Below are 26,617 nucleotides of genomic sequence, written 5' to 3' on the forward strand. Positions count from 1 at the left end.
TGGTCACATGCAGTGCACACAATCTCTGTCACCTCCATATAGAAAGCTGCATTGACAGTTTGACCTTCAGGCACAGATTCATGGTGCACAATTATGGTAGTCAAAGAACACAATCAACGTGACTGATTTTTGCTTTCTTCTTCCAGGCTTTTTTGGCCACGGCTCATGTCTTTTTCCACTCCTTGCTCTGTGACTTCAGCTGGATGTTGTATTCATAAATCCAAGTTTTGTCGCAGGTGACAACACTTTGCAAAAATTTGTTGCTGTCGTCTGAAGTTTTCTAATCAATGCGACATATTTTACAGCGGAGCTGTTAGAATCTCACTATAATGGTCATTCCGTCGTCCGCAGCTTCGCCAATATGGGGGAGAGAGAGCTGAGAGAGAGTGAAAGCAGAGTATAAAAATAGCATCATGCAGCATAGTGGATGCGAGGTGGAGCGGAGGAGTGAGGCAGGTGGTAGTGGGACGCTTAGAGTTGCTGCTGACGCCGACCGCGTTTCCCTGCGTTCGCGCCGAACGTGCCCGGTGTCCATGACTGCAGCCGATGCCTCTGGCGGCGGCTCGGCAGGTTTTGACCAGAGAACTGGACACTCGTTGCTTCCGAAAGACTGAAGTGAGAGATTGCTAATCTTAGCATTCTCAATCTGCTCTGGCATGTCAAAAAAATATGCGTGGCTCTGCTATTGCAAACACCAGAGACCAGCGGACATGGGGGAAGCCCAGCAAAAGTTAGACTAAGCGTGTGGTTTGCCACTACTTTACTAGGCTTTCCTCTGGTGTTTGCGGTTGCAGAGCCACGCATAATTTTTTTTTGTTTTATTGCAACCTTTGTTCAGGAGTCAGCAGTTCCAGCACTGACTTGGTGCAACCTGTTTTCATTTGCAAATTTTCAGTCAAAATCCTATGAATTAGTGGCTTTCGCAAACCAAGGACTTGTGATATCCTAACAGAAGAGAATGCACATGATCATTGTTTTCATCTTCGCATGAGGTGAAGTGTGCTGATCCTGCATTGTTTTTGGGGTCTTGACAGCCCTCCTGAAAATGCTGGACCTACTTGAACTCAGTTATTTCTTTAGTGCATCCTTTCCGTAGGCCCTTTGCAATATTGGATGAACTTCTACACCATATTTCACATGAAATTTTATAATGATTCTTGTTATGTCTGTTTGTCAATGTCCACTGTGACAAAGGCTATAAATGGGTTGCATAATAAAAAAAGTGCATGCATAAAATTATGCCTTGTCAAACAGCAGTCCAGCTCCTACTTGTGGTCAACCGAGCCCTTTTGAGGGGAGAAAGTGGTGTCAATACACACACCCTCTTCAACTTTTTCAGGACTCACTGTGTGAACATTTGGGGTAGAGCTCTTACAAATAAATCCAGGTCCTATTCATTGTGTCAACTTGAGAAAAAATTCTTAAGTATTGCAAAAAATTATCCAAGATTGTCTTTGAAGTAGAGTTGCGATCTGGGTCAGTTGGTACATATTCTTGAGTATTAAACCAGTCAAAAGACGAGGTAGACGGGGTTTTTCAACAAAGCACAGTTGTTAGTCCAGTCGTTGTATGTGCCACGTCTCTTCTCTGTACTTTGTCTTTTGACTGGTTTAATACTCAAGGTCCTTGAAGCAACAACACACTCCCACTTTTGGTCAGCATTCAATTGTTGCACAGCCATATCATCAATATCAATTGCTGATAAAGCTGACAAAGCTGACATGTCCCAGTGATAATTCAGCCTCTTGTGCCAGCTTGTGTACAGAAATGCACTGGTCTTCTATGATAAAAAAAATTGCTGGCTCTCCTGTAATTGAGTAGATGAAAGCATGAAATGGCTGCCATATGGCGTCTTTTACTGCCTGTGGTGCCGCCGCCGCCTTCAACTGTGTTTCTTCTAGCAACAGTCCAACGTGCTTAGCGTCTCCCGCCACTTTTTCTTCTTGTCGCATAGAAGTGGTCAGAATGTGCGGCTTTAGGTCTCCTGTATCTGCTTTTTAAACGTTGCTATTGGAAAGGACAAATAAAACATCAGTGTACTAGAAGTTACATCTTGAGTGATATTGTGAAGAAACATTAGGAAGAACTCGGAAGCAATATTTTTTGTCACTTGTTTGGAGAGTAACTAGCATATGTAATGTGTCCCTGTGCAAAGGGTGCCAGATACCGCATTTTTAAAGTTTTGACACCCGCCATGGTTGCTTAGTGGCTATGGTGTTGGGCTGCTAAGCGCAAGGTCGCGGGATCGAATCCCAGCCACGGCGGCCGCATTTTGATGGGGGCGAAGTGCGGAAACACCCGTGTACTTAGATTTATGTGCACGTTAAACAACCCCAGGTGGTACAAATTATTCTGGAGTCCCCCACTACGGCGTGCCTCATAATCAGATCGTGATTTTGGCACGTAAAACCCCATAATTTAATTTTTTTTTTAAAGTTTTGACTGGTTGCCTGGATGATCTCGTTTTGTTCTCGCAACTTGCTGGCATGTTCTTGTTTTGAGTGCCCGGATAACGGCTCTGGCTTTTGGCTCAAGGTCACTTGAAGGTCGCCGAAAACGGGAGCCAAAAGTGTTTCATGCTTAAAACACGTCCTTGAAGAGTGATGATGGCAGCTCTTTTAGGGTGGCCGTAATCACTTGTGCTGAAAGGTCCTTGGGTTCTTTTAGGTTGCAGAAGACACGCACTAGTCATCTTAGACTGGCACTATGGCAGAATAAATTCCCTTGGCTGCTTTACCCTCTTGATGGGTAGCATTAGTGCTGAAATGTTGATCACAAAGACAGACAGATTGATAGTGTTCCTCCCATGGTAACTGTACACCAAGCACCCCAACAGCAGCTCCTTTCTTCTGTTTGTGCGAAGATGGCCTTCTGTCATTTGGTCCTGAGCATCTGCAGTAGTCTGTCTTGTAGTCATGGACTGACAGCATGTATCTCTTATCTGCAGATCCAGGTGGCCATAAAATGTCTGAGCAAGGATCAAATGCAAAACAACCCCATGGAGTTTCTCAAAGAAGCTGTCATTATGCACACCATAGACCACGAGCACATTGTCCGACTATATGGGGTTGTTTTGGACACCGTATCTCTCATGCTGGTGAGTGGAACGTTTGCAGATGTCCTAGTAATGTGACACCAACTCGGTATTTAGTTGGCTGTTTCATAATTTTCAAGCCGTCGTTGAGATGCAGGATCAATGTAGGTGTTCTGTGATGGTCCATGGTAATGCATAATTATTTATGAAGGATCTGGTTTTCCTTGTTTTACTATTATTGTTTTGCTCAACTGTCTGTTGGCCTGATATGTGTGTTACTGAGGGTTCATTTTGAAGTTGCAACAGAAACAATGACACTAAGCATAAAAAGATAAGGATATTTCCACGATCAGTGTCCTCGTCCTTATACGCTTTTCTCGCAATGAATCTGCTCTGGCTTGCCCTGTTTGCAGTTTTTGTTTTTGTTATTCTGGACATTGAAGTTTTTTGATATTAGTATATTATCATATTGGTCATGTGTGATAAGCATTTAATTAGTTGCTAGAAAACATCTGGCTCCAGTTTAATTGCTTTAGATTTCTAGGTGATCAGGATTTCTTACGTGTTGGTGAGTGACAACAGACACAATTTGCATAACCCTGACTTGCGGGTGCTGGGATGCAGGTGACTGAGTTGGCACCTCTGCGATCACTGCTCGAGTGCCTGAAGGAGGCTGCTCTGCGGCCCAGCTTCCCCGTGATGGCACTGTGTGACTTTGCCATGCAGATCTGCGATGGCATGCAGTACCTGGAGAGCAAGCGCCTCATCCACAGGGACCTGGCTGCACGGAACATCTTAGTCTTTGCCAAAAACAAGGTCTCTAACGATTCATTCAGAAAAGTAACAAGGTTTGCTTAAGTGAGACTCTTAGTGAGTGTAGAAGGAGTGTTCATTAAAGAATTCCCCTTACCCACTTTCTGTGGACTGAGAGCAATGGAACTTGGCACAGTTATGTCGTTCCCTACATAGGTGCCACCTAGGGACACGGAATTGTCCCATCTCTTTATGCAACTTTAAATACATTGCTTGTAGAAGTCGACAGGTTGCCCCAAAATCAACGTTACATTGTTGGAAAAAGGTGGAAGTCCGATGGTGCAAGTTCGAGTGAATATGGTGGATGCGGTAGAATTTCAAACCCGCAGCAGAGTGCTTCTATCTAGGCAAAATCTGAATTGTGAACTGGGGCACTGTCTTGCAGAAGGCAGACACTTTAGTAAACGTGCCATGTCTCTTGGTTTTGATGGCTTCCAGCAATTTCTACAGCAGTGAAGCATAGTATGTCCCAGTAATCATGGTACCCTTATATAGGAAATCTAGCGTCATTGCCTGCTGCCAAGGGTTGGGCAAGTGCCTTCTTTGAAGTTGCTGAGCCCGGATGCTTCCATTGCATCGATTGGACTCTGGATCAGAGTGATGGACCCAGCTTTCATCCTGTGGGATCAGTCTGTCTAAAAATTTATCCTGGTTTCTATGGCACGTTGTCAAAATAGCATGGGATCATTCGACTCGTTCCTGCTTCTGGAAAGGTGTGAGCAGGAAACTCGGCGAGCGGATGCCTTACGCAGGTGAAGATGATTTTGAATGATTTTTTCCATGGAGCCCACACAAATCTTGAAATTTTGCGCAAATTATCAAATGGTTGCGAGCCGATTTATTAAAGTGGCATCCTCTGCTTGCTGGATGGTGTGTTGATCGATAGCGGAGTGGAGAGCTGCCTTGCAATTGGAGCCATTTCCACCAAAGTCCGACCACATTTGAATTCATGATGACAGTTCTTGGACTACATATGATGTGGAATCCTCCCCATAAACCTCTTTCATGTCATCGACAGTCTCCCTTGGTGTGCGGCCTTTCAAGTAAAGGAACTTCATGACTGCTCTGTATTTCACTAGGTCCATTATCACACCTCGCACCACTTCAGCATTCGTAAAAGAAAGACCTTTTTCAGTTCAAAGTTGCAAATTGGCACGTAACCTATAGAGACTTAGTAAAACCTCGGTGATACAATCCCGGCTGGTACAAATTTTGGTGTGGTGCGAATTCGTAACATTCCCCGGCCGAAATATATTTCTCTCAATACGAAAAAAATTGGCTGTTCCGAACATGGTTGCCACGCCGCTGTGGATCATACGAACGTGTGAGCAACAGCGGCGGCGGCCGAGCCAGCAGGGCGGCCTGCACAGACAAGCCGGCACAGCGGGATCAGGGCGGGATCCATAGTCGCCGAGCAACCGACTACGTCACGCGGCTGCGCAATCTCTCATTGGTCCCCACGTCGAGCGGACCGAACCACATCACAGCCTAGCCGATGCTTAGCGAGAAAGTAGACGAGGACCGCTGCTGCAACAACGACCGCGGCGCAGCCCCCGACGGCCAAAACGCTCCCTCCACTCGAAGTGCTCAGGTATTCAGTGGCGTGCGAAAACATTCCCGAGATCATGTGCGCGCACTTATACGGTTTTCGGAAGGCAATTGTAGACAATTTGGGCAAGAAGAAAACGTCCCATTGATACGTTTTTCAAGGGATCGCGAAAAAAAAAGAAAGAACGCAGTTTTACCCGAAAGGTGAAGCAACAATTGCGATAGCAAATTAGTAGACAGCTGTACGAAGTAAGAATAGTAGTTGTACCGGCCATATGAACTTGTAAACATTCGCTTATTAAATTAACAAGCACGATGTCACGCGTGCACAGGTAAACATTAACACGTCTCGCTCGATGACCGCGGACACTCACTATCGGAACGCTGGCATGAGGAAGCGCAGGAGCATCAGCGAGCGAACTGGACCTTCGCACTGTCTCTCGCTTCAACGCGAAATAAACGTCGAAGGCACAGCGCATACGAAGCTAGTGGCACTAGGCGCACTTTGTCAACATAGCAGATCATTTTGATGATAAGGTCCGCGAGGGGCGCACACTTTGCACCCGTCGCAGATCGCTTTCAAGATACGGCACCCACGCGGGTGCGTCGTATATCATATCTGCAACGTGCCGGTCGCTTGTTGCAACGCATCGGTCACTTGTTGCAACGTACACGCTGGCTGCACCTCTGAATTTACGTGACCGCCCCATTTAAATGCAACGTAAGATGCAGGAGCATTACGAACATATGTCATGCCAAGTATCACGGGGAGCGCCCAGTAATTCGAACGCGAAAGCATTTGCGATGGTTAATTCGAACATACAGGGCACCGACAATGCTCTCAGCAGCGCGCAAAATCACGTGGCGGTGCCTCCGACCGGCATTGCTCCGACACCGCCATAGAGCAAATAAGGGCCGGTATTTTGTAGCGATGCCTTTCTGGCAATAATGCCTTTTCGCGCTTATCGCGCTTTGTCAGTGGTCAGAGCGACGGTCCGCTCGCGTTATCAACGGGATCAGCTGGCCATGAGCGGTGGATGATAAGACTAGTATGGAATAAGTCATAAGACATCGCTACAAAATTGCGGCCAAGGTCCCTGTATGTTCCAAAGGGAGCGCAAACCATTGTTCAAATAGGAAATGAGAATTTCCTCCCTGCCCTCTACCCCTCTCCCGATTTCTTCGCCGTTTTCTGCCCTCCCATTGGATGAGGCTTGACAGGTGACGAATAACCCACGCGGCTTTTCTTATCGCGGGAAAACGGTGCCATTAGTGAACACCGAGACACATGTGCGCTGTGCGTGAGCGTAGGCTGTTTACATTTTTGAAGACGCGCTCGGCTGCAGCACGATGCCGGCTTGCTGTGCTGTTGGATGTTGGAATAGCATTTCCAAGGGGGGCAAGCTTTTTGCAGTTCCTCGTGGCAAACAAAACCTCATACGGCGTGCGATATGGCTACACCGTATCGGAAGAAAGAAATTTGACTGCCACCGAGGGAGGTCATTACTAGAGGTTTGATCTTTAGGCATTAAAAAAGCACGTTTTAGGCACCAAAAATAGGCAGGAAAAGCAACGTTTTAGGCCTCCAACGTCGTAAATATAGGCACAATAAATTTTTACATAAATTCAAATAATTTCAAGCGAAGACGTGCGCGACCTGTATCTACAACAGGAAAACAAGAAATGTTATTGTTTATGATGGCACAAAGGCGCCAACAGTTGAACATAGCCATGTAATTGTCCCATAAAACTGCTGGTCTAATGACGATCATTTGGCGTAATTCAACAAGCACACTGCTCATATTCATGTTCAATGACCACTGTACTCGAGCGTTGCATAAAGTGAAACAAGCATGAAAAAGAATACTTGAAAGATGGGAATACTGATTAAAAAAGCGCTAAATTAAGACACAACAAAAACAGACAAATAATAAGTGCAACAGAGACTACAATTTACAGTTAAACCTGCTTATAACGAACTTCCGTATAACGAATTCCTGGATATAACGAAGTTTTTCTATTCCCCGCCATTACTCCATATAAGCACATGTATTTGAGACCTCTATGTAACGAAGTGGCAGCGGGAGACCCCCTCGATATAACGAATTTTCCCCTCCAACAACCTAGAGATTTCGCCCCAAATTTTGTCATTTTTGCGCGAGCAGCAACCGGAAGCACCTTCTCCGCCGCGACGGAATGCGAAGCGAGCGCCCGTGTGCGTGCATGCGTGTGCGAGGCGGGCCTGCATCCATCGACCCGGCTATCTTGCCGCCGCGGACGTGACCTTTCCCCCTCCCTTAATTTAAACCTGATCCTGCAGCTGGCCTAGCCCGCCAAGCCGGCACTCTCTCCTTTTCCAGTTAATGTTGCCGACGTGCTGGTACACGCTGTGACACATCACACTCGATGAGCGCCGGACACGCGCTGTCACACGCTGGCGGCGTGTGGAAGTGCCGCTGGAGAAGCGAGCAAAGTGACCTTCGTGCTGTTGTCTATCGCTTCAACGCAAACTGAGCGCCGAGAACACACAGCACGCACAAAGCTACAAGCCACCGACGCACCTACACTGCTAGACTCTGCCCCAACGCAGATCGCTTTCAAGATACGACCGCGCGCCGCCGCGCAGTACGCAGTTGATGCAAGAGTACAGTACAACGCCGCCCCGCTATCCCTCCCCCTCACTCCCTCGCCGATGCCTCGAGCGCAACAGAAGAAGGCGCGCTTCCTCCCTGCTTTTCTTGCGCGCGCGAGATTTAGACGCGGTCGTAGGCTCCCCTCGCACGTTTTATTGCGATAGCAATTATATGGACGCTTCAACCGGATTTCTGCCGTCGGCGTCGCCATCGCCGTGAGGTTCCGTATAGATTCCAAGGGCGATAAAATCGTCGCCGCGCGCCGTATGCGCGAGCGAAAGCGCGCGGGGGACGCACACTATCACGGAGGGCGAGCCCCCCCCTAATACGTCATAGTTGTCGCCCCCGACACTTTGGGCGGTCAGTGCCATCATCAAGCCACCAAGCCACGCGACATGAAAAGTCAAAATGGCCGCTCGGGCCGGCGCGGGGTGGCAGTTCGCAACGTATGATGCGGGAACAGTCCCACAGTTGCGACGCAACAGCGGGGTTACCAATGCATCGGGTTCTATGGGAGCTGTGCCGGGACCGGCCGAAAACGACGTAACAGCCAGGAAAACGCAGCCCCCGAAAACGACGTAACAGCGGGGTTCTACTGTAACACTATACGACGCTACGACGCCATCGTGATGCTCGCTCTTCGTTTCCGATGCATTGCGCTTGTGCGAAACGACACGCGTCCACGCATCCGGTACCTGGTGTGACATACCAATGATGAGTGCTTCGAGGAAAACGGAAAACGGATTCGCGTTACAATTGAGGGCGCGTTAGAATCGAGTAAATACGGCAAGCGTTTCTTTTTCGAATTTTCGTGCCGAACCTGCATATAACGAAATCCTCTTTATAACGAAGTTTTTCGGGAATTTGTCAATTTCGTTATATCCAGGTTTAACTGTATTAAGAAATAACAAATTCTTACATGATGACTGTTTGGTGCAACTCTGGCAATTTTCTCATATGCAATGACATTTTCGGAACTGTACAGGCAAAACACCCGAACACTGCCAAATACACTTCCGCCCATTTGAAGTGCACGTGTTTGAAGAAATCTGTTTGGAGAGCACGCGGAACGTAGTCTAAGAATCACTGTGAAGATTGTGGAAACAATTGCAAACTACCACCATCTCCAGATTTCTGGATTCAAAATTGTTCCTCTTGTCACTGAGAATGATCTTGTACGCTGAGAAGGAACGCTCGACGGCAGTGAACACATTAAAAAGTAAATCACAAATGAAACAAAAGCCGCGTGCACATTACATTTTTTTCTTTCTTCTTTTGCTCTTTACTCTCCTTTCCCCTGACGGCTCTCCGAGGTACACAGAAGCTAGGGGTTGTTTTCCGAAAGTTGCTTGAACTAGATGACTAGGATGAACCCCATAGAGTTCCGAACAGTCAATGTTGCCCGGTAACATGAATAATGGTCTCCAACTGCACTTGAAAGCGAAACTTGAGGCTAAATAGTGTTCATATAGGCGCCAATATTGAAAATAGGCATTTATAGGCATTTAGGCACAAACGCCAAAATAGGCATTTATAGGCACTATAAAAACACTATAAAAGCCCTTCTTAACCTCTAATTCATGCTCATATATCAAAATGGGGTGATAGGAGCGCAAGGAACAAAAAAGGCATTTGCCTAAAATCCGGTCTCTAGTCATTACTGAGGGAGGTTCTGATCGCTGTTCTCACCCAGTTAGTGATGAACGTGGTAAGGTGGGTGCGTTCGCGAGTTCACCTTTAGCCAACGACTGAGTAAAAAAAAAAAGTCCCGGTTTATGCTCTGCGGCGAACAAAAGGGCGCATTTTGGCAATATGAATACCAGCATGACTTCTCATAAAATGAGCATAATATAAAAGTTGCCAGTTAAAGAGCAAAACGCAGAAAGCGCGCTCACACACAGGAACCAAGGCATATAACAGGGGGAAAGAAAAGCGAGCGGATGCATTTTGGAAATTAAAAAAAAAGAAACACAAGAAAATGTATAATGATAATTTCTCTCACTACATATACTATCTTTTTTACAATTTGATGACTGTTAGTTTTCCTGTTTTGGACAAAGGGGTATCTGAGAAGAAGTTGCAGCTGTGTGTGTCGAAGGAATGCACTTGTGTTGTACTTGTGGCAGTGGTAGTGCTGCATTAACGATATCACTAATTTTGTTCTTCCTCTTCAGGTAAAGATTAGTGACTTTGGCCTCTCTCGAGCACTTGGTGTAGGCAAAGACTACTATCAGACAAACTTCAACGTTAATCTCAAGCTCCCAATTGCATGGTAAGCATAAAACCTTTGATGGTAGATAGGTACAAGGGCGAGTCAAATGAAAGGGAGCCAACCCACCCCACGCAATAATCGTTCGGTCCATTATCTGCGAGGCATGTGCATAGCACACAGGCATCTCTCATTTACCAAAGTGACATGCAGGTGTGGCTATAAATGTTCTTTAATGCTCTCATACACTGGGTTGAAGATGGTTGCCTGACATAATGGACACTCAAAAAGTTGAACAGCATGGTGTCGTGAGATTTTTGAGAGCTGAAGGTGTTTCCCAAAAAGAAATTAGTCGCCGTATGGCTGCCGTGTCGGTGAACATTGCATTTCATTGGCCACTGTGAACATTGGAGCAAACGGTTTAAAGAAGGTCGTGAAAGTTGCATAGCCGATCCAAGACAGGGCCAAAGCCACCGTGCAATCACCCACAACACAATTGCAAAGGTTGATGAGCTCATTAGACAAGAACGGAGAATAAACATCGCTGAACTGGCAGAGCATGCGAAGTCACGGTTCGGTTCACACCATAATTCATGACCATCTCGGTTATTGGCTCTAGTGTGCGCAATGGATGCCCAAGATTTTGAACCGCCGCCAGAAGACGGAGAGGTTCGGCACTGCCTTGACTCATCTGATCCGGTATCACAATGAGGGTGACGACTTCTTGTCTGCAATTGTGACTGGGGACGAATCATGGTGCCACTACTATGAGCCTCAAGCATGACGGCAAAGCTTACAGTGGAAACATTCAAATTCACTGCCCCCAAAGATATCAAAGGCTGTCATTTCCGCCGGAAAGGTGCTGTTTACTTTTTTTTTTTTTGATCGTCAGGGGCCATTACTGATCGAATTTGCTAAACCTGGAGAGACTTATCAATCATTTCTGAATTTGTAAAACACTGGATTGGGCTTGCTTGTCGCAATAAAGAGCAAACGACGCAGAAAATTCACGAATGGGGTCATCTTGCTCCACGACAATGCCAGTCCCCACGTCGTTGATGTGGTTAACACAAAACTGGCAAAGTTCAAGTGGGAAACGCTACAACATCTGCCATACAGCCCAGACCTGTCGCCTTGCGACTTCCACATTTTTGGGCAATTGAAAAAAACAGCTCAAGGGAACCAACCAGATTTGTGGCGGACGATGACGTGAAAGAGTCAGTTACAGATTTTTTGAAACAGCAACCCAAGGAGATTTACGAGATGGGAATCACGCGACTCATTAGTCAGTGGGACAAATGTCTAAATGCTCATGGAGACTACTTTTAAATAAAGTACCCCGTTTGTCATATATTCGCTTTGGCTCACTTTCATTTGACTCGCCCTCGTAAATTCATTGTGGAGTACGCAATAAATTCCACATGTTCTTGGTATGTTCCACATGGCTTTTTATGGAATCTTTCAACAGGTGTGCTCCTGAATGTATTAACTTCCTGCGATTCACATCAGCATCTGATGTATGGGCATATGGTGTAACCCTGTGGGAAATGTTCAGCTACGGATTTCAACCCTGGGCTGCATTGACTGGCCAACAGGTGAGCACCTTGTCATTTGAAGTACTAGCCAACGTGAAACAAGTACATTGTGCTAAATAATTTGGCTCATACAGCTAATACACATAGTGCTTTCATTATTCTAATAGAAAAAAATTGGAGGACGCTTAAGCTTCGCCTTTAAGAGTAGAACGCGATATCATTATCGGGACCCGTTCGCATCGCATCGTTCGCATACGGCAAGTAGGCTTTATTCAGTGCAACACTGAACGTGGGAAAGCCAGCTTACAAAGATCAAGCTTTCACCCATCCTCTTAAAGCCGGCTTCACTTTTAAACAGAAATGCATTGCTGGAAGGACGTTTTTCCAGGGGGAATATAAGTGGTCTTAAATTAAAATGTGAAGGCCCTAGCACCTTTTTTTATTATTTTATTAATTGTTTGCTATTGCCCCGACGTGTGCAGGTCTGGTAGAAATGCTGGAAAGGGGTTTGTGTTTGAGTTTCCTCGTAGCAGAATTAGGTTTTCTTGTACATTCAAATTACAATCCGACGCCGATTGGTAAACAGTCCGATGGCGAATCCGACGCCAAATGGTAAAGTCGTATTTTACCATTTTTCAGACGCATTTCACCGTGAGAAATTCAATTTTTGTTCACCAAAACCTTGCATCATGTGGAGGGCCTGTGCGGTCGGGGTGGTTGGGGATGATTTTCTCCACCACCCGCATTGCACGCTGACGCCGGATTTTCTGCGACACGGCGCCCTTAATGCTATCGCGTTAATAATGCTACTGTTTGTACCACCTAAAAATGCATGTTTATCACAGTGTCAACATAGTGGGAGCAGCCATACAATTAGCACCTAGTGACTTGCTGTTTGCACCTTCCACTTGATGTTATTTCTTTACCAGCCATCGTACCTAGCTATTCTGAAGAATTTGCGACAGCAGAAAGAAAGTCTTTTCATTGTTACCAGAGCACGAGAACCCATTCCTAGCTCCTATCTTTCTCAGATCCAGTGCACTCATTAGTGTCTTGTGTGTTGACAGATATTGGAAGCAATAGATGAGCCCAACCTGCAGAGGTTGGAGCAGCCCGACTGCTGTCCAAAGGATTACTACACACTCATGCTAAAATGCTGGCAGCACGACCCAAACAAGCGGCCAAGGTTTTGTGAAATACTTCAAATGTTGCCTGATGTAAGTGACACCACAAAGGGTCTTCACCGCAACCCAAATTACTTTCTTTCCTATTCAGTTGTTGCTCTTTTGGCTGATGTGGTTCTGTGTAGGAGGCTTGAATTTAGAAACGCACTGTAAGCGTCTCTGCCTCAGCGAGACATTTTGTTTATGCTACCTTTCTTAAAGCCTCGTTAATGCGATCCTGTTCGTACGGTTTCCTGGTGACAATATTCGTGATCGAGGACACAAAAAATTACCCAATACAGTTACGCTTCTTTTTTGCCGGTTCATACATTCTTGGAAAACACAATCTTTCAGCACCAATGTTCACCACATCGTCAAACTGCGATCGTATATGTTTTCCAGCTGCTAGATCCCATACAAACCAGAAAAAGTACGAGGCACGCGCATTCGAGAATAGCAGCTGCCTGCCATAGCAGCTTCTCCGCAAAACTCACCCACCTGTCTCACATGAAAATGCCAGCGCACACTCAGTTTCATATTTCCGGTAAATTGCCTCCCGGGTCGTCGCATGCTGCGTTCACAGCTATCGCTGCCAACCCTATTGCAATAAGCATCTTCACCTATCTATTTCACAGTGCGTGGGACGTAGTTCCGTTGGATGCATACTGCGCGCTTTTAATATGCAATAACTAGAGGTAGGTTAATATTTGAAGTTCCTAATATGAATCGAATATTACAAACAAATTATTTGTATTCGAAAATGAACTATTCGGTACTTTTGAATATCAAAGCTTACCAAGTCTCAATATATCAAATATCAAAGCTTACCAATGTCAAAACTTGCCAAACTTACCAAGATTGATACCTCGCAAGCAGCATCAATCACAAGGGTCTTCGCAACGTACACCACATGTGGTACTGCGCAAGTCTCTACACCAAATACTTGGAAAATTTAATAATAGATACTTGATTCACTAATTAAATTGATTTGATTGATTTGATTTGAATCACTAATTGATTTGAATGCTCACTACTTGATTCGACTGTGATACTCAGGTATTCACACACCCCTAGCATTTAGTGAAAGGACAGAATCTGGACTGTTAAGACCCATTCAAATTGGTTTTGTAAAGAATAAAAAAACACCAAGAACGTGCATTTTGTCAGTATACTGGGAATGGGACCATTGTTTCATCACGGTCACAGAGCACACGCAGCACACAGCCAATTTCGGTCTCTTTCCCCTGCACAGAGTAGCCAGCCGGTGCTTACACTGGCTAACCTAACTGTTGTCCCTGTATTTCTCTCCTCCTCGGCCACCCACATGTACGTAGCTTGTAAATAATAAAGTGCATTCTAGAAGGGTAAAGCAAATTTCCAAACAATGAAGTTGCTAAAATATTGCCAGTTCTGCAATGTCGCTGAAAAAAGGCGCTGGTTGCTAAATTGAAGAAGTTGTCGCTAAAGGGGAGAGGCGGGTCAAAAAACTGCGATTTTCATTAAAGAAACAGGTTTTGTGTTTTTAGTTGTTTCAGCAACATTGATCTCTCCTATTTCACATATGATGAAATGAGAGCTAGAAATGATCGGGAAAAGTATAATAAACTCAGTTAAAGCATTCGAGGTGGCAAGAAAAGGCACAGATACGACACATTTTCAAGCGCGCGATGCGTCAAACTGCAGTGTCGCACGCCATTCGGCTCGTGCAAGGTGGTAGGCCTAAGCTTTTTCTCTCCAAGGTTAGCTTTGCCGCATTACAATCTCCCCGGGAAGTAATAATAATGATTAACAGAAGTAAACAGCTTTTATAACTTTCAATCGCATTTTTCCCAACTTCATATTTTGGGCAAAAGAAGGTGTTTGTGCACAACATTTTACGTACTTATTGTGTTCCAATCAAGACCACATTTGATGGGCGTAATTTTTAGGATATGTAGAATGCACTTATTTAGGATTTAATGCAATCACTTTATTTTTTTAAGGATGAGAATTTTTAATGTACTCGGGCACCAGCCACTGAATATGAAGCACCAGATACGAAATTCTCTTAAAATGTTGCTTGTAAAGGTAATCACATTATTTTGCTTATTAGCACTCAGTGGAGTGTTAGGGATAGGAAAAATAATTTTGCACTGTTCTATCATGCTAACTGCTATGTCCAGCAGCTGCACAAACATGCACTGCTTCTCACTTATGCATGGCACTTAGGACATGAAAGCATCGAGATATTCTAAAACTAAAAGTAGATTTCGAATGAAGAGATCAAGCTCTACAAGTGGTAGAATTTTCATTCACCCAGCATCATTATTTAAAAGGAAACATTTCTGAGGAGCATCTCCCCTAAACAGACAAGGAAGTCGCTATATCTAGCTATAAAATTGCTAAAATGGCAACACTGCTCTAAAGAAACATATTAAGATGAATTACCACAACTAGCCCAGCTTCAAGGTCTTCCATGTTCAGAGCATGCACCTTATTTATGGTGATGAACAGTGTACAGAAGGTATAGCCATGGAATGCTATAGTGATGATGATGTGGCATTCTTGTTACCACAAAGGACTTTACACAGCGATACTTACAATGCATGCTAAGCCACCAGTTGAGTAGCACTGTTGCTTGTACTTCCCATTACTGTCATGCTGGTTGAGGTACTACTTAAGAAACTTGCACAGATGCCAGTGCCAAGTTCCGCTCTAGGACAAGCTTTATAAACAGAATGCTTACGATTAGCAAAAAAAAAAAAAAAAAAGAAAGAAACGTGCTGACCCTCAAGCTACTTGCTTGCTTGTTTCCTGAAAAATGCTCTCGAATAAGCACAGGGCACCTGTTCTTGTGTTTTTACTCTTCGTTTCTTCTCAGTGCAAGCCAGAGCAAGTGCAGGCTATTGCAGACTGCCCAGACACTTCTATGGGAGGCTCAGTCAAACTGAAGAAAGATGCCTTACACTACAGAACAGGCGATGTCATTACAGTGCTGGACAAAAGGTGAGATAACCTGATTGTTCCAAACTTATTTTTTAATTCACAGCATGTCAGATGTGCAAGTGTGATTTGTAATCTGCAAATTTTTTTAGTTTTCTTTCTTGAGACTAACCTTTTTAAGCAGCGCTGTGTTTTTCCGATATTTTGCACCTCTGGCTTGCTTCACGACTACACTGACAGTGCAGCAGAGGTAAGGAAAAAGGCGAGTTACACAAGTGCTGAGCTGTCAACTACAGATTTGCTCTAAGAGAGGGTTTAATATACCGAGTGTTCATTTTTAAGTTTTACGGAATTTTTAGAAATCACCTATGGCAGGTAGCATAATTTGCAATTAACTTCTTAGTTAATTACTTTACGACACATTTTGCAATTTATGAATTGTAGCTGGTGAGCTTGTCAGGCATATCCACTTGGAATGAATTTCCAGAATGACACCAGTTTGGAGATATGCCCCATTAAACTTGCCGTAAGAATGCACTGTTCCACTTACTTTTTTACCAAAATGCTGTTTTATACATTGAAGCACAAAAGTAACTGGAACGCCCATATACTTCGTCCCACACTTTGGGAAATATCTCAAAACTGGTGTCATCCTGGAAATTCATTTCAAGTGAATGCATCTTGCTAACTCACCGGCTACAATTCGTAAATTGCTATACGTGTTATAAAGTAATCAACTAAGAAGCTCATTAGTCAATTTTTGTTAATTAGTTGAATATTTGTTTAGATTTTTCGTGCTACTAATGTCCGCCTCTTCGAATAACCCAGCTCAATGATAATAATTATGCTGCCTGCCACAGGCGATTTTTAAATATTATGTAAAGCCTAATTTTGAACACCCAGTATATGCATCATACTGCACATGTGCCTGCAAGGCAACGAAGCAACCATGACAACTGAATACAGTTTCTATCAGTTTTGCCATAAAAATAATTAACTAAAAAAACTAAACCAGTTAGGAACATGACTATCATGTGGTGGCCCATTGTAAAAGTGATGTTCTCTTGGAGGTCTGTTAAAGGGGTCCTGAAACATTTTTAAAACTAATCATAAAAGGGCCTCACTATTAAAGGATGTCGCTTCGTCAATCTCCTGCTGCAAAAAAAATGTTCGAATCCAACTATAAGCAGAAGTTATTGCACCGATACACAGCTTGTGTGTTGTGACGTCAACTGAAAAGTTGACGTCACACAGTAGCATCTAAAAACCCCATCTCGCAATCAGCTAGTGACACCGAAGGTTCGTTTACACACTCACGTGTAGTTTTTATGCCTCAAACAGCTCCCTAGTGCTACAGTCCCTATGACGGTACAAAATTCTAGTTTGTTTAAGAAGTGGGAGGCAAGTTTCCTTGTTTAGTTTTTTACAGTCATTGCAATGCTTAGCTACGTGGGAATAACCATCTGAAGTGCTATTTTTTTAATGTTCTTTCAGCCGAACACTAATACATCTAGCCGTCTGACTGATGAATACACACCCACAAGAAAAAGAAAATTCATACACTACTGCGCAGGCGCAGGGGACAATGGTTGACCCTTGCTTATGCTCAATCTTGCAGACAAAAGGGCTGTGGTTAGATGCCCTGTCAATCACATTCATTACTCTAGCACATAAACGCGACATTTTCTGAGGGGCTGAAAATACTACGCTGACCCCATACTGCTGCGCTACATTCTTCAAATTGTGTGCAACTTTGTGCTTCTACCGAATCACAGCATGCGCTCTTTTTTTCTTGTTATTAGTGCACGGTGTGTGCACACCACTACTTTTAACTTTCCTTACTAGTTTATCACAGGTTGCTACAATTACAGATTTTGACAGCGTCAAGTTGCCTTCATGTAGCGAGCGTGCATGCGGCACGGCAGCGAAGTACCCCATTGATGTCACACGCGAGAGGGCGTCACTTAAAGATCTCGTGGCTAATATCTTCACAGCACCGTTAGTGTTGGCCTGAATCTGTCCCAACTTGCCCAGTTTTCTCTCCTCTTTGACTTCTGGTAATAGGAAATTTGTTTGCTGTCAGAAGTCCTAGCTGCTGCAACCATCAGGGAAACTTTATTGTTCTCTGAAGCACAATGACATTGTAGAGGGGACTGACCAGGTTGCAACATGAATCAAGAATGACAAATGTGGCAAAAATTTGTCCTTGTTATTTATGTATGTGGTAAATTAAGTTTATTTGACACCATGTGATATTAAATGAACTAATTTAAACTCAACCATGAATTCAAGGATAAAACGTGCAAATATATTAAAAAAAATGCAATCAGGAAGCTGTAGGTGGTAGGCACGGGGAATACCATATGTGTTTTTGCAATAAAAGACAAGTGCATTATAATTATCACACATGGTCATTGTAGCTACTATAGACAAAATCACTGTAATTTATACAGGTGTTGGTGCAATTAGTTTTCAGGTTGCATTTTTCAACTGCTGTGAATGCAGCATAAATGATGTGGGTTTTTACAGGCAGTCTGATTGCATGGTCACATAGATATGCAGTCTCTTCATTTGCTGAAGGTGGTGACTCCACAGTATTGGTGTTAAACAATGATATGTGAATTCCTTCCCAATTGCATTGCACAGAAAGACCCCTTTGTTTCGTGCTCACTGCATCTGGGGAACTATGATAGGTCTCCAATGTTGCCATTGAATTTGTGCGAAGAAAAACATGGATGGAGGCAAAGTAAGTCTAGGTGGAGCGCAGGCTTTCAACTACTATATTCTTTAAGGAACTCAATTGGGGGCACCAAATAATATAGGCTCATTGTAAGAACATAGTTGGAAGCCCTATGCTCCATCTTTCAATAATAATAGTTGGTGTAGGCTAACATTTTAAAAAATATGACGTTGCACCACACACTGTCTACAAACATTCATGGGCATATGGAAAGGGCCAACCACCATGCGCACCTTTTGCAATCTTAAGAACCACTTCACAAGGTAATACTTGTGGTGTGCAGGCCTGATGCATGGTCCCTGTGGAAAGGTGTCACAGCTTCAGGAAAGACTGGTCTCTTCAATCCGGCTGCTACGATTGCATATCTGGGCCACAATCTGCCTTCAAGTCGTGCTAGTGGCAGCTTCACCCGATGGGATCCCCGTTCCGGTGCTGGTGTAGCCTACGCCAGTGGTCGGCGTAGTCGATTGCGGCCAGAAATGATTTCAGGCCCCCAGGTTTGTTCACCACACTTGCTTGAATCCATGCTGCTTGACTAAAGAGAAGTTGAAGCTTGTGAGTTTGTGCATATAATATAGCCAGACCTCATTACAACCAAACTAATGTAGATAACGAAATAATCCTAATTTCCCTTAACATTTAATTATAACAAAAACATATAAAATCTTGCTATAGGAAAGCAAATACTCTTATGAATGAATATAATGAACCATTTTTAGTTCATAATGAAAGATTTACTGGACACTGTACACCAAATAACTCTCTCTTTACCGCACTTATAGAAATCGATCATTTTGATCGACAGTTCTACACATTGTTAAACATTTTCTTTGAAATTCTACTAGCAACATCATGCACCGTCTGAAATGACTGAAACTATTTGTCAGATTTGACAATTTTTTTGCAGATTGGAGAGTCTGGAAAAAAAAAAAAACTTCGACTGGAGGTATCATTGAAACTAGTCTCTAGTGTTCCTAGCACTTCTTCAATAATAAGACGCAAAATTTGCACTTTTGTCGATTCGGCAACCTAATGTTTTAAACAACATCAGCAGTGAGGGCACGGAAGCTTCGCTCAGGTTGTAAAATAGGCTGTTTTAACGATGTTTCAAACAACGGTGGGTGCTCAAGAGTGTGTGTTATTTGGAAAATTGTGTTCGACTAACCTCAAGTGCAACTTAATTTTCCCCACCACCGTGGTTGCTTTTGTCTATCAGAGCTTAGAGAGCATATTCATTTTTTCCAAGAACAGTAACGGAATGGAATCGGCTTACTAACGATCAAGTACTACAGAACTCTGACCTCATTCACCAGCAGCCTCAGTGTCCATTAACATTTATTTTCTGATGCATTCATTCCCTGCTGCCCATATAGTTGCTAATTTCTTATTGTTATCAACTTTATGCCGCTTACATTTTGTAATAATATATTCACTCAATATTTATGTGTCCCTGAATAATTAAGATATGCCATGAACCTTGCTGTACTCCTATGTTGCACTGCCATCATTGAGCTTTTTTTTGTCTTCAATGCTGATCCATTTTGTTTGTTTTTTAATCATTTGCGGCCTTTGTTGTCTCTGGCTTTATTTGTAAATATTTGATCCGTGCTTGTATCTGTACGCCTACCCTGCGAAAATCCCTTCCTGGGATTGCAGTATCAATAAATAAAATATGTACAAATTATGAGCAATCCTTGCTGTCTTGTAGGGTTTCACTCTCACAAGAGCACCCAGTCAATTTCAAACAGATCTTCGACCGAAGCTTGACTAGCTGTCTAATTTCTTACATTTTGAACACTGCCTGTGCAAGTACCCTTATTGATCACTGTACTATATTGTGCAACACTCCACATTACTGTACAGGAACTGAACAAAGCATGTGGAGGCTCCAATGCCAGTTTAAAACTCGCACTAGACCGCCTTGCTTGCACAGAAAACACAATAATCAACTATGAGGAGGCTTCTGCATGCTCCCTGACCTGACAACCATTGCTTCGCATGCCTAAAGAATGCAACAACAAATGAACCAGGTGCCGTCTGCAATTAGTAAAAAAAAAATGCTCCCTGTACAATAAGAACTTACCAGTTTTCACATTTGCAAATCTACTGCTTTCCCGCATAGCATTAGCATCACTATGGCTAGTATAATAATTTTTTCTTTTTTCCCTGATTTGACTGACAAAAGTTGTAAACTAGGAACCAGGTGCATATTTTGTATATTTCAGGTTTTTTTACTCTCAGTACTTTACTAAAATTAGCAAATTATTACTTTCAATCGTATTCCTTGAGGTGCTTCTTAGAAGTTTCACATAAGAATTTTAAAAAAATTGTCTAAGCATTTATTTATACATCGATTCAAAACACCAGTGGTCAGGCTATAATTTTATGTATTGCAGTATATGCCTGCTGCTACTATGTCTTGAGTTAAAATTTTACTACATAAGAACACCGAAAATAAGCACATTTCTAGCAATAATGAAAGACTTAAGCTGAAATCTGGTATAGCGTAAAATGCTGCTAGTAAACAATCTGATGTGGTAGTCCTCAACTTCTGCAAACTTTTGACCACCTGGCAACATACAAAATTGGCTACAGTGCATAGCACAGCTGCATCATGGCCATGGCCTGCGAGAAAAGGTGGCTCACTGAGTGTGCTGAATATTTAGGCCATGCTGAACATCACTGCCGCTGACTCTCATTTTCTGTTGCAGAAGATCATGTACTTTGATTGAGTGTCTTGTACGATCACGCTGGAATAAAATGGATACAGCAGAGCGCATGTCTTAAGGTATATGCTGCATGGTGCAACCATGGCCACGATAAACATCTGCACTTGGCAGTTAAGGGATTCATGGCTTTGCATCCTGGTCGCATTGTTGGTGATCACTTCGCTTGCAATACTAACCGAACGAAACCAATTTTATCACGAGAGGGAGCGGAATTGCTTGATGTGTTCATTCCCAATATTAACGAAGATTTAATAACAGCCAATGTTTGGTGTACTGGTGATCATTTCGGGATATTCATGCTTGTAACTAAAATTTGTCTTCTAATTAAATAATTAAAAGACAGACATAATTAAAGTCTTCAGCCAGAAAGAAATTGCAATAGGTGTTTATATCAACTTTTCATAGTCATTTGATCTTCTAAATCACACTATTCTTCTTTCGAAATTACAAAAGTGTGGTGTCCGTGGCATTGCTCATGACTTATTGAATTCTTACCTATCACGTAGGACACAGTATGTTAACACAGGTACAGTCAGCCGCAAAAGTTTACGGGATGCGGTTTCCCCTGCAAATGTGAATTACTGCACTGTTAAGGCATGGCACTTCTAATTTATTGAGTCACTGTGTAGGTGGGGAAGGTTACTACATGCTGGAACATTTAATTTGAGGCTGTATGACCAAGCTTTGTGAGAATTCAGCTTCTTGGCAGATCCTGCGTCCCACAAACTTTTGCGATTGACGGTACTGGGACCTCTTCCCCGTAATTATTAAAAGCCTTTGTAAAAGCATGTGCTGATGATACTACACTTCTTGTTTCTGATTTATGTGAATACTTAGCCTAGTAAGAATAATTAACAAAATGTTTGTAGAAGTAGAAGCATGGGCACAAGCAAATTGCTTAAAGGGGTCCTGAACTACCCCTCCGACTTGGTGAAAAAATAGTCTACGGATAGCATACACGCTGTGAACATCTCGGCAAAATTTTGCAGTTGTGCGTGGCATGTGGAGCTCGCAAGCAAGGCCCAAAGTCACCTTTTTTTCCAACACTCTCTTTTCAACAGAAGCCTTTTCTTCACTCTTTTCAGGCTGCTTTATTTTGTAATATACAACCTTTGTCCGTAAAGTTTCTAGACTGATTTATTTTCTTCTCTAGAAATGATTCCCCAAAACAAGTGTTGGTGCGTATGTGTAGCGCCATCTTTTTGGGCTAACCTCAGCTATTTATGTTAATTGCTGTGGCAGCTGCTAGATGGCACTACATGTAGAAAAATACATTGTCACTAGTAGTCTGCGCATTCTACTGTGAGTGAATGTGGAGAGATGGACGTCCACCTCGAACAGCGTGTAAACATAAAATTCTGTGTGAAGCTTGGCAAGACTGCCACACAGATGTATGAGCTCCTTCGTGACGCTTACGGCAATGAGACATTATCGCGGGTGCGAGTTTTCGAGTGGCACAGGAGGTTCGTTTCGGGGAGAACGTCGGTGGAAGACGACACAAGGCAGGGGCACCCTGCAACCTCACGGAATGAAAACAATGTGGCTCGGATCAGGGAGATCGTACAGCAAGACCGCACCATTACAGTCCGCATGCGTGAGAACTTGGGGAAACGAAAGCTGAATGCCAGACTTGTGCCGCAGCCCCTCACACAGGACCAGAAGGACACGCGGGCATCAGTGAGCGCTGATTTGCTCTCTGAGGCAGAGAAGGATGCTGCATTCGTCGACAGCATCATTGCTGAAGACGAAACATGGTGTTTTTAATACGATCCTCAAACATAGAGGCAGAACGCAGAATGGCGGTCCACAAGCTCTCTGGCGTGGAGAAAGGTGCGGCGACAGAAGAACTAAAACAAAGACGATGCTGATAATTTTTTTCGATGCCACAGGTGTCGTACACCACGAGTTCATCCCACAAGGGCAGACGGTGAATCAGGAGTTTTATATCCGCGTGCTCCAACACATGCGTGATGCACTGCGATGCCATCGCCCTGACTTATGGGCATGTGGACAATGGAGCCTTCTCCACGGTAACGCAAGGCCGCACACTGCTCTCAGCGTGACAAAATTTCTTGCCAAGCACAGCATTATTGTACTTCCCCATCCGCCATACTTGCCTGACCTCTCCCCATGCGATTTTTTCCTGTTTGCTCGTGTGAAGAGAGCCCTAAAAGGAGCTGACAGCCCTGCCAAAAGAAGCCTTTTCCAACTGTTTCCAAGTCCTCAAGAAGTGTTCGAAGCTGTGTATAGACAGCAAGCCCACTGCAGCTCACTGAGGACAACTGCGTTTGGCGCGTTGTAGGCACCAAAATTGGAAAATAGTGGCGTCTACGTGAACATTCGAGATCAAATTTGAACTGCACACCACGGTGACGTTTAGTTGGCGGAGCTTTGTGGGCAGGCCCCGCTCCTCCGTAATCATTACAGTGCAAGGAATTGACGAAGGCGCGGGAGCACTGCGAAGGGTACCTTAGGCGATCTTTGATTGCCGATAACTCCACTTCTTCAGATCGCATTGAAGTACTTTTTGCAGTAAATTATTTCTGAAATACATAGCCTATTTTAACTTCATTTTCATTTCTCAACTTAAATTAAAAAGTGTTTCACAGCCTCTTTAAAATAAACCCGAGAAAAACGATAGTGGTGTTATACACACTAAAGAAATCAAAATACAGTTCTACAGGTAAATTTTTATTTGTGGAAGGAAACCATAGAGTTGGCGGACTTGGTAAAGACACTGGGTGTAATTTTCTCAAGCCAACCAACATAAAATGAACATGTTGAACATCTGCAGTCTAAAATGTCTTCTGCTTTATGCATGATTGCCCCAGACATTATACACCTGCTAAAGTCAAGCTTATACTTCATTATGCATTTGTAGCTTCACGTCTTTAATATTGCAGCCTTGTATGGTCTAATACCAGTATCACTAACTTGACAAAGTTACACCGGCTCCAGAAAAGAGTGGTTCGGTAAGGAGCAAATGTCCCATACCTTCAGCCTACTTCTAGCCTTTTCATTCAGTACGAAATACTTCTTCCGTTTCATTTGTACAGCTATAGATCACACTACCAATACAGATCAAGCTTGAGATATGATGGTATTATAGATTCTTTGGCTGGCCTCCGAGAGAACTACAGCATCAAATACACCATACATAACGAGCCGTGGATTATTCCTACTCCTAGAGCCAATTCCTGCAATCAGTTATGTTATGCACTACCTTCTGTGTTAAACAACTTATAGTACAAGTTATATGTTGATCTTCTTCATACCCCTGTCTCGGTTATTAGAAGGGTTTGTTAGGGTCAACTACTTCCTGAATAAGTTCCACCATTTCCCACAGTGTATTCTCTTATTTTTTAATGTTTAGTTGCGTTTTTATCATTAATGAGTCTACTGTATGTTGCATCATCATCACTCGTCACCACGAAATTAAATTATCGGAGTGTTCTGCTTACAGTCTTTGCTACCACTGAATGTGACGCATTTTTTTCTTGCTTAGCATTACAGTGCTACTGTTTCATGCCAGTGGGGTGTCACCTGCACATGTGCAGTGTGGTGCCACGCAATTCGTCGCTATGGAACGGGCAACATTAAGAAAGTCTGTGGCACCAACGGCATTAGGGGAACTTTGAGAATCAGTTTCAGTTTTGGAGGTCATATTACAATGAGCTAGTGGCTATGCGCTGCACAGCTAGATAATGCGGACGCCACGGTGTGTCACTACGAGCCCACTCGCCATCGAAGTGCTTGGACAACTGCATGTTCTGATTGGTTTCTGTCCGCGAGCATGGCGACGTGAGACAAGAAATGTCTAAGAAGTTATCTGTCCAAAAAACATGCGAAAGGCTTGTAAACATTTTGGAGCTCTTAAAGATGAAGAAGACAGTTGCAGAAACCTCATAGCTGTTGCCAGTATACACCAAGGCATATTTTTCAGCACCCGCTTGGAAGTAAGCACCAGCGGCTATGGTTGTGCTATGGTTGTGCTATGGTTGTGCTATGGTTGTGCTATGGTTGTGCTATGGTTGTGCTATGGTTAGCTAAGATGGTAGAAGAAATGGTTGACTCCAGTTAGACGAGGCATATCTTAAGTGGGTGGCTGCAAGTGAAGCAGATGACGGAGCGCCTTCATTCAAGATTCCCATAATGCGTTGCAGACGCCTGCTTGAAGGCCTGTGCCACTTTCTAAGGTCGTCCATTCAATTTTCGATGTGTCTCAAGCACACTCTTTAATGTCACTTTATGTAAATTTTTTTTTTACTCTGTTATTTTTCATTGCACGGCATTACAATGCTACTGTACCATGCTGGTGGGGTGACCTGTACAAGTGCGGCATGGTGGGGCGCGTGCAGCTGGTGTCTTCCTGCGTGATGCCGGTGGCAGCAGGCGCTAAAATTTTTGATGTAATATGGTGAGGCATTTGTCATGATGAACAGATGTGAAGATATTCATGAAATCATTTTCATGCTGGTTTTGCTATGGCCATTTTGAACAAATCTGTTCTCTGTATTTCATTGCAATTTTGATGCATTGTGTACATCATGCATAACATTTCATGCATTGCTGTGTGCATTAATATGTGTCAATATTAATTGTACCCATGTTTTATTTATTTATTATTATTATTATTATTATTATTATTATTATTATTATTATTATTATTATTATTATTATTATTATTATTATTATTATTATTTTCTGCACTGTCGTGTGTCACCATGTAAATGGTGTTGCGACCTTAGTCAAGCCACCACGGCTTTTAGTCCTCGCCCCTCTTGTGAAAGCAAAAATAAACTTGAACGATTAATTGTAAATTAAAATTGTAGCAGCCATTTACTTTTTCATTTAAATGTGGTCTTGTGCTTATGAGTATCTTTTGCTTTTTGATCAGATGTGCTCTGAGGCCATCTAAAGAAACACTTGCTCTTTACTTGCATAGAAAGGCTCTTCTTTGATGAACCTTTTTTTTTTTTTTTATCTGCAGGGTGACTTGAAGCATACTGGCCATGTAGGTCTTGATGGAGCGTTTTTTGGAGATGTAGCTTTCCTTGGTGATAAATATGGGCAGCTGCCAAAGCAAGTTGTGAATCCTTGTTAGTGAACTTTTTTCTTTCTGCATGCTAGAGATGAAATGCACCTCAGGCTTCTTGTATCTTTAAATATCCCTTGTCTAGGACCTGGTATAATGGTGACAAAAGCAGAACGTTTGGTTGATTCTTTCTTTTGTGTGTTTAATTACAGTCCTCTTATGATTGCTTCTCTTACTTTACTGAGCAAGTGAAGAA

The 26,617-nt window shown here is 43.3% G+C and overlaps 2 protein-coding genes across 3 annotated transcripts in view; one reads left to right on the forward strand and one right to left on the reverse strand.

Annotated features, from left to right (window-relative positions):
* Positions 1-26,617, reverse strand: part of LOC119446831 (septin-1) — a 610,438-nt gene that overhangs the window by 534,625 nt on the left and 49,196 nt on the right. The window lies entirely within an intron of this gene.
* LOC119446825 (activated Cdc42 kinase-like) overlaps positions 1-26,617 on the forward strand; it is a 102,163-nt gene that overhangs the window by 59,671 nt on the left and 15,875 nt on the right. For both annotated transcript variants that reach the window (XM_037711386.2, XM_049664439.1), the window contains exons 4-11: positions 2,948-3,097; positions 3,659-3,850; positions 10,203-10,300; positions 11,706-11,832; positions 12,840-12,989; positions 15,796-15,920; positions 18,881-19,094; positions 26,317-26,425. In XM_037711386.2, coding sequence (XP_037567314.1) covers positions 2,948-3,097; positions 3,659-3,850; positions 10,203-10,300; positions 11,706-11,832; positions 12,840-12,989; positions 15,796-15,920; positions 18,881-19,094; positions 26,317-26,425 — 1,165 coding nt within the window. The remainder of the gene's footprint in view (positions 1-2,947; positions 3,098-3,658; positions 3,851-10,202; positions 10,301-11,705; positions 11,833-12,839; positions 12,990-15,795; positions 15,921-18,880; positions 19,095-26,316; positions 26,426-26,617) is intronic.

Source organism: Dermacentor silvarum, chromosome 3 (assembly GCF_013339745.2).
Source record: "Dermacentor silvarum isolate Dsil-2018 chromosome 3, BIME_Dsil_1.4, whole genome shotgun sequence".
Taxonomy (NCBI): Eukaryota; Metazoa; Arthropoda; class Arachnida; order Ixodida; family Ixodidae; genus Dermacentor; species Dermacentor silvarum.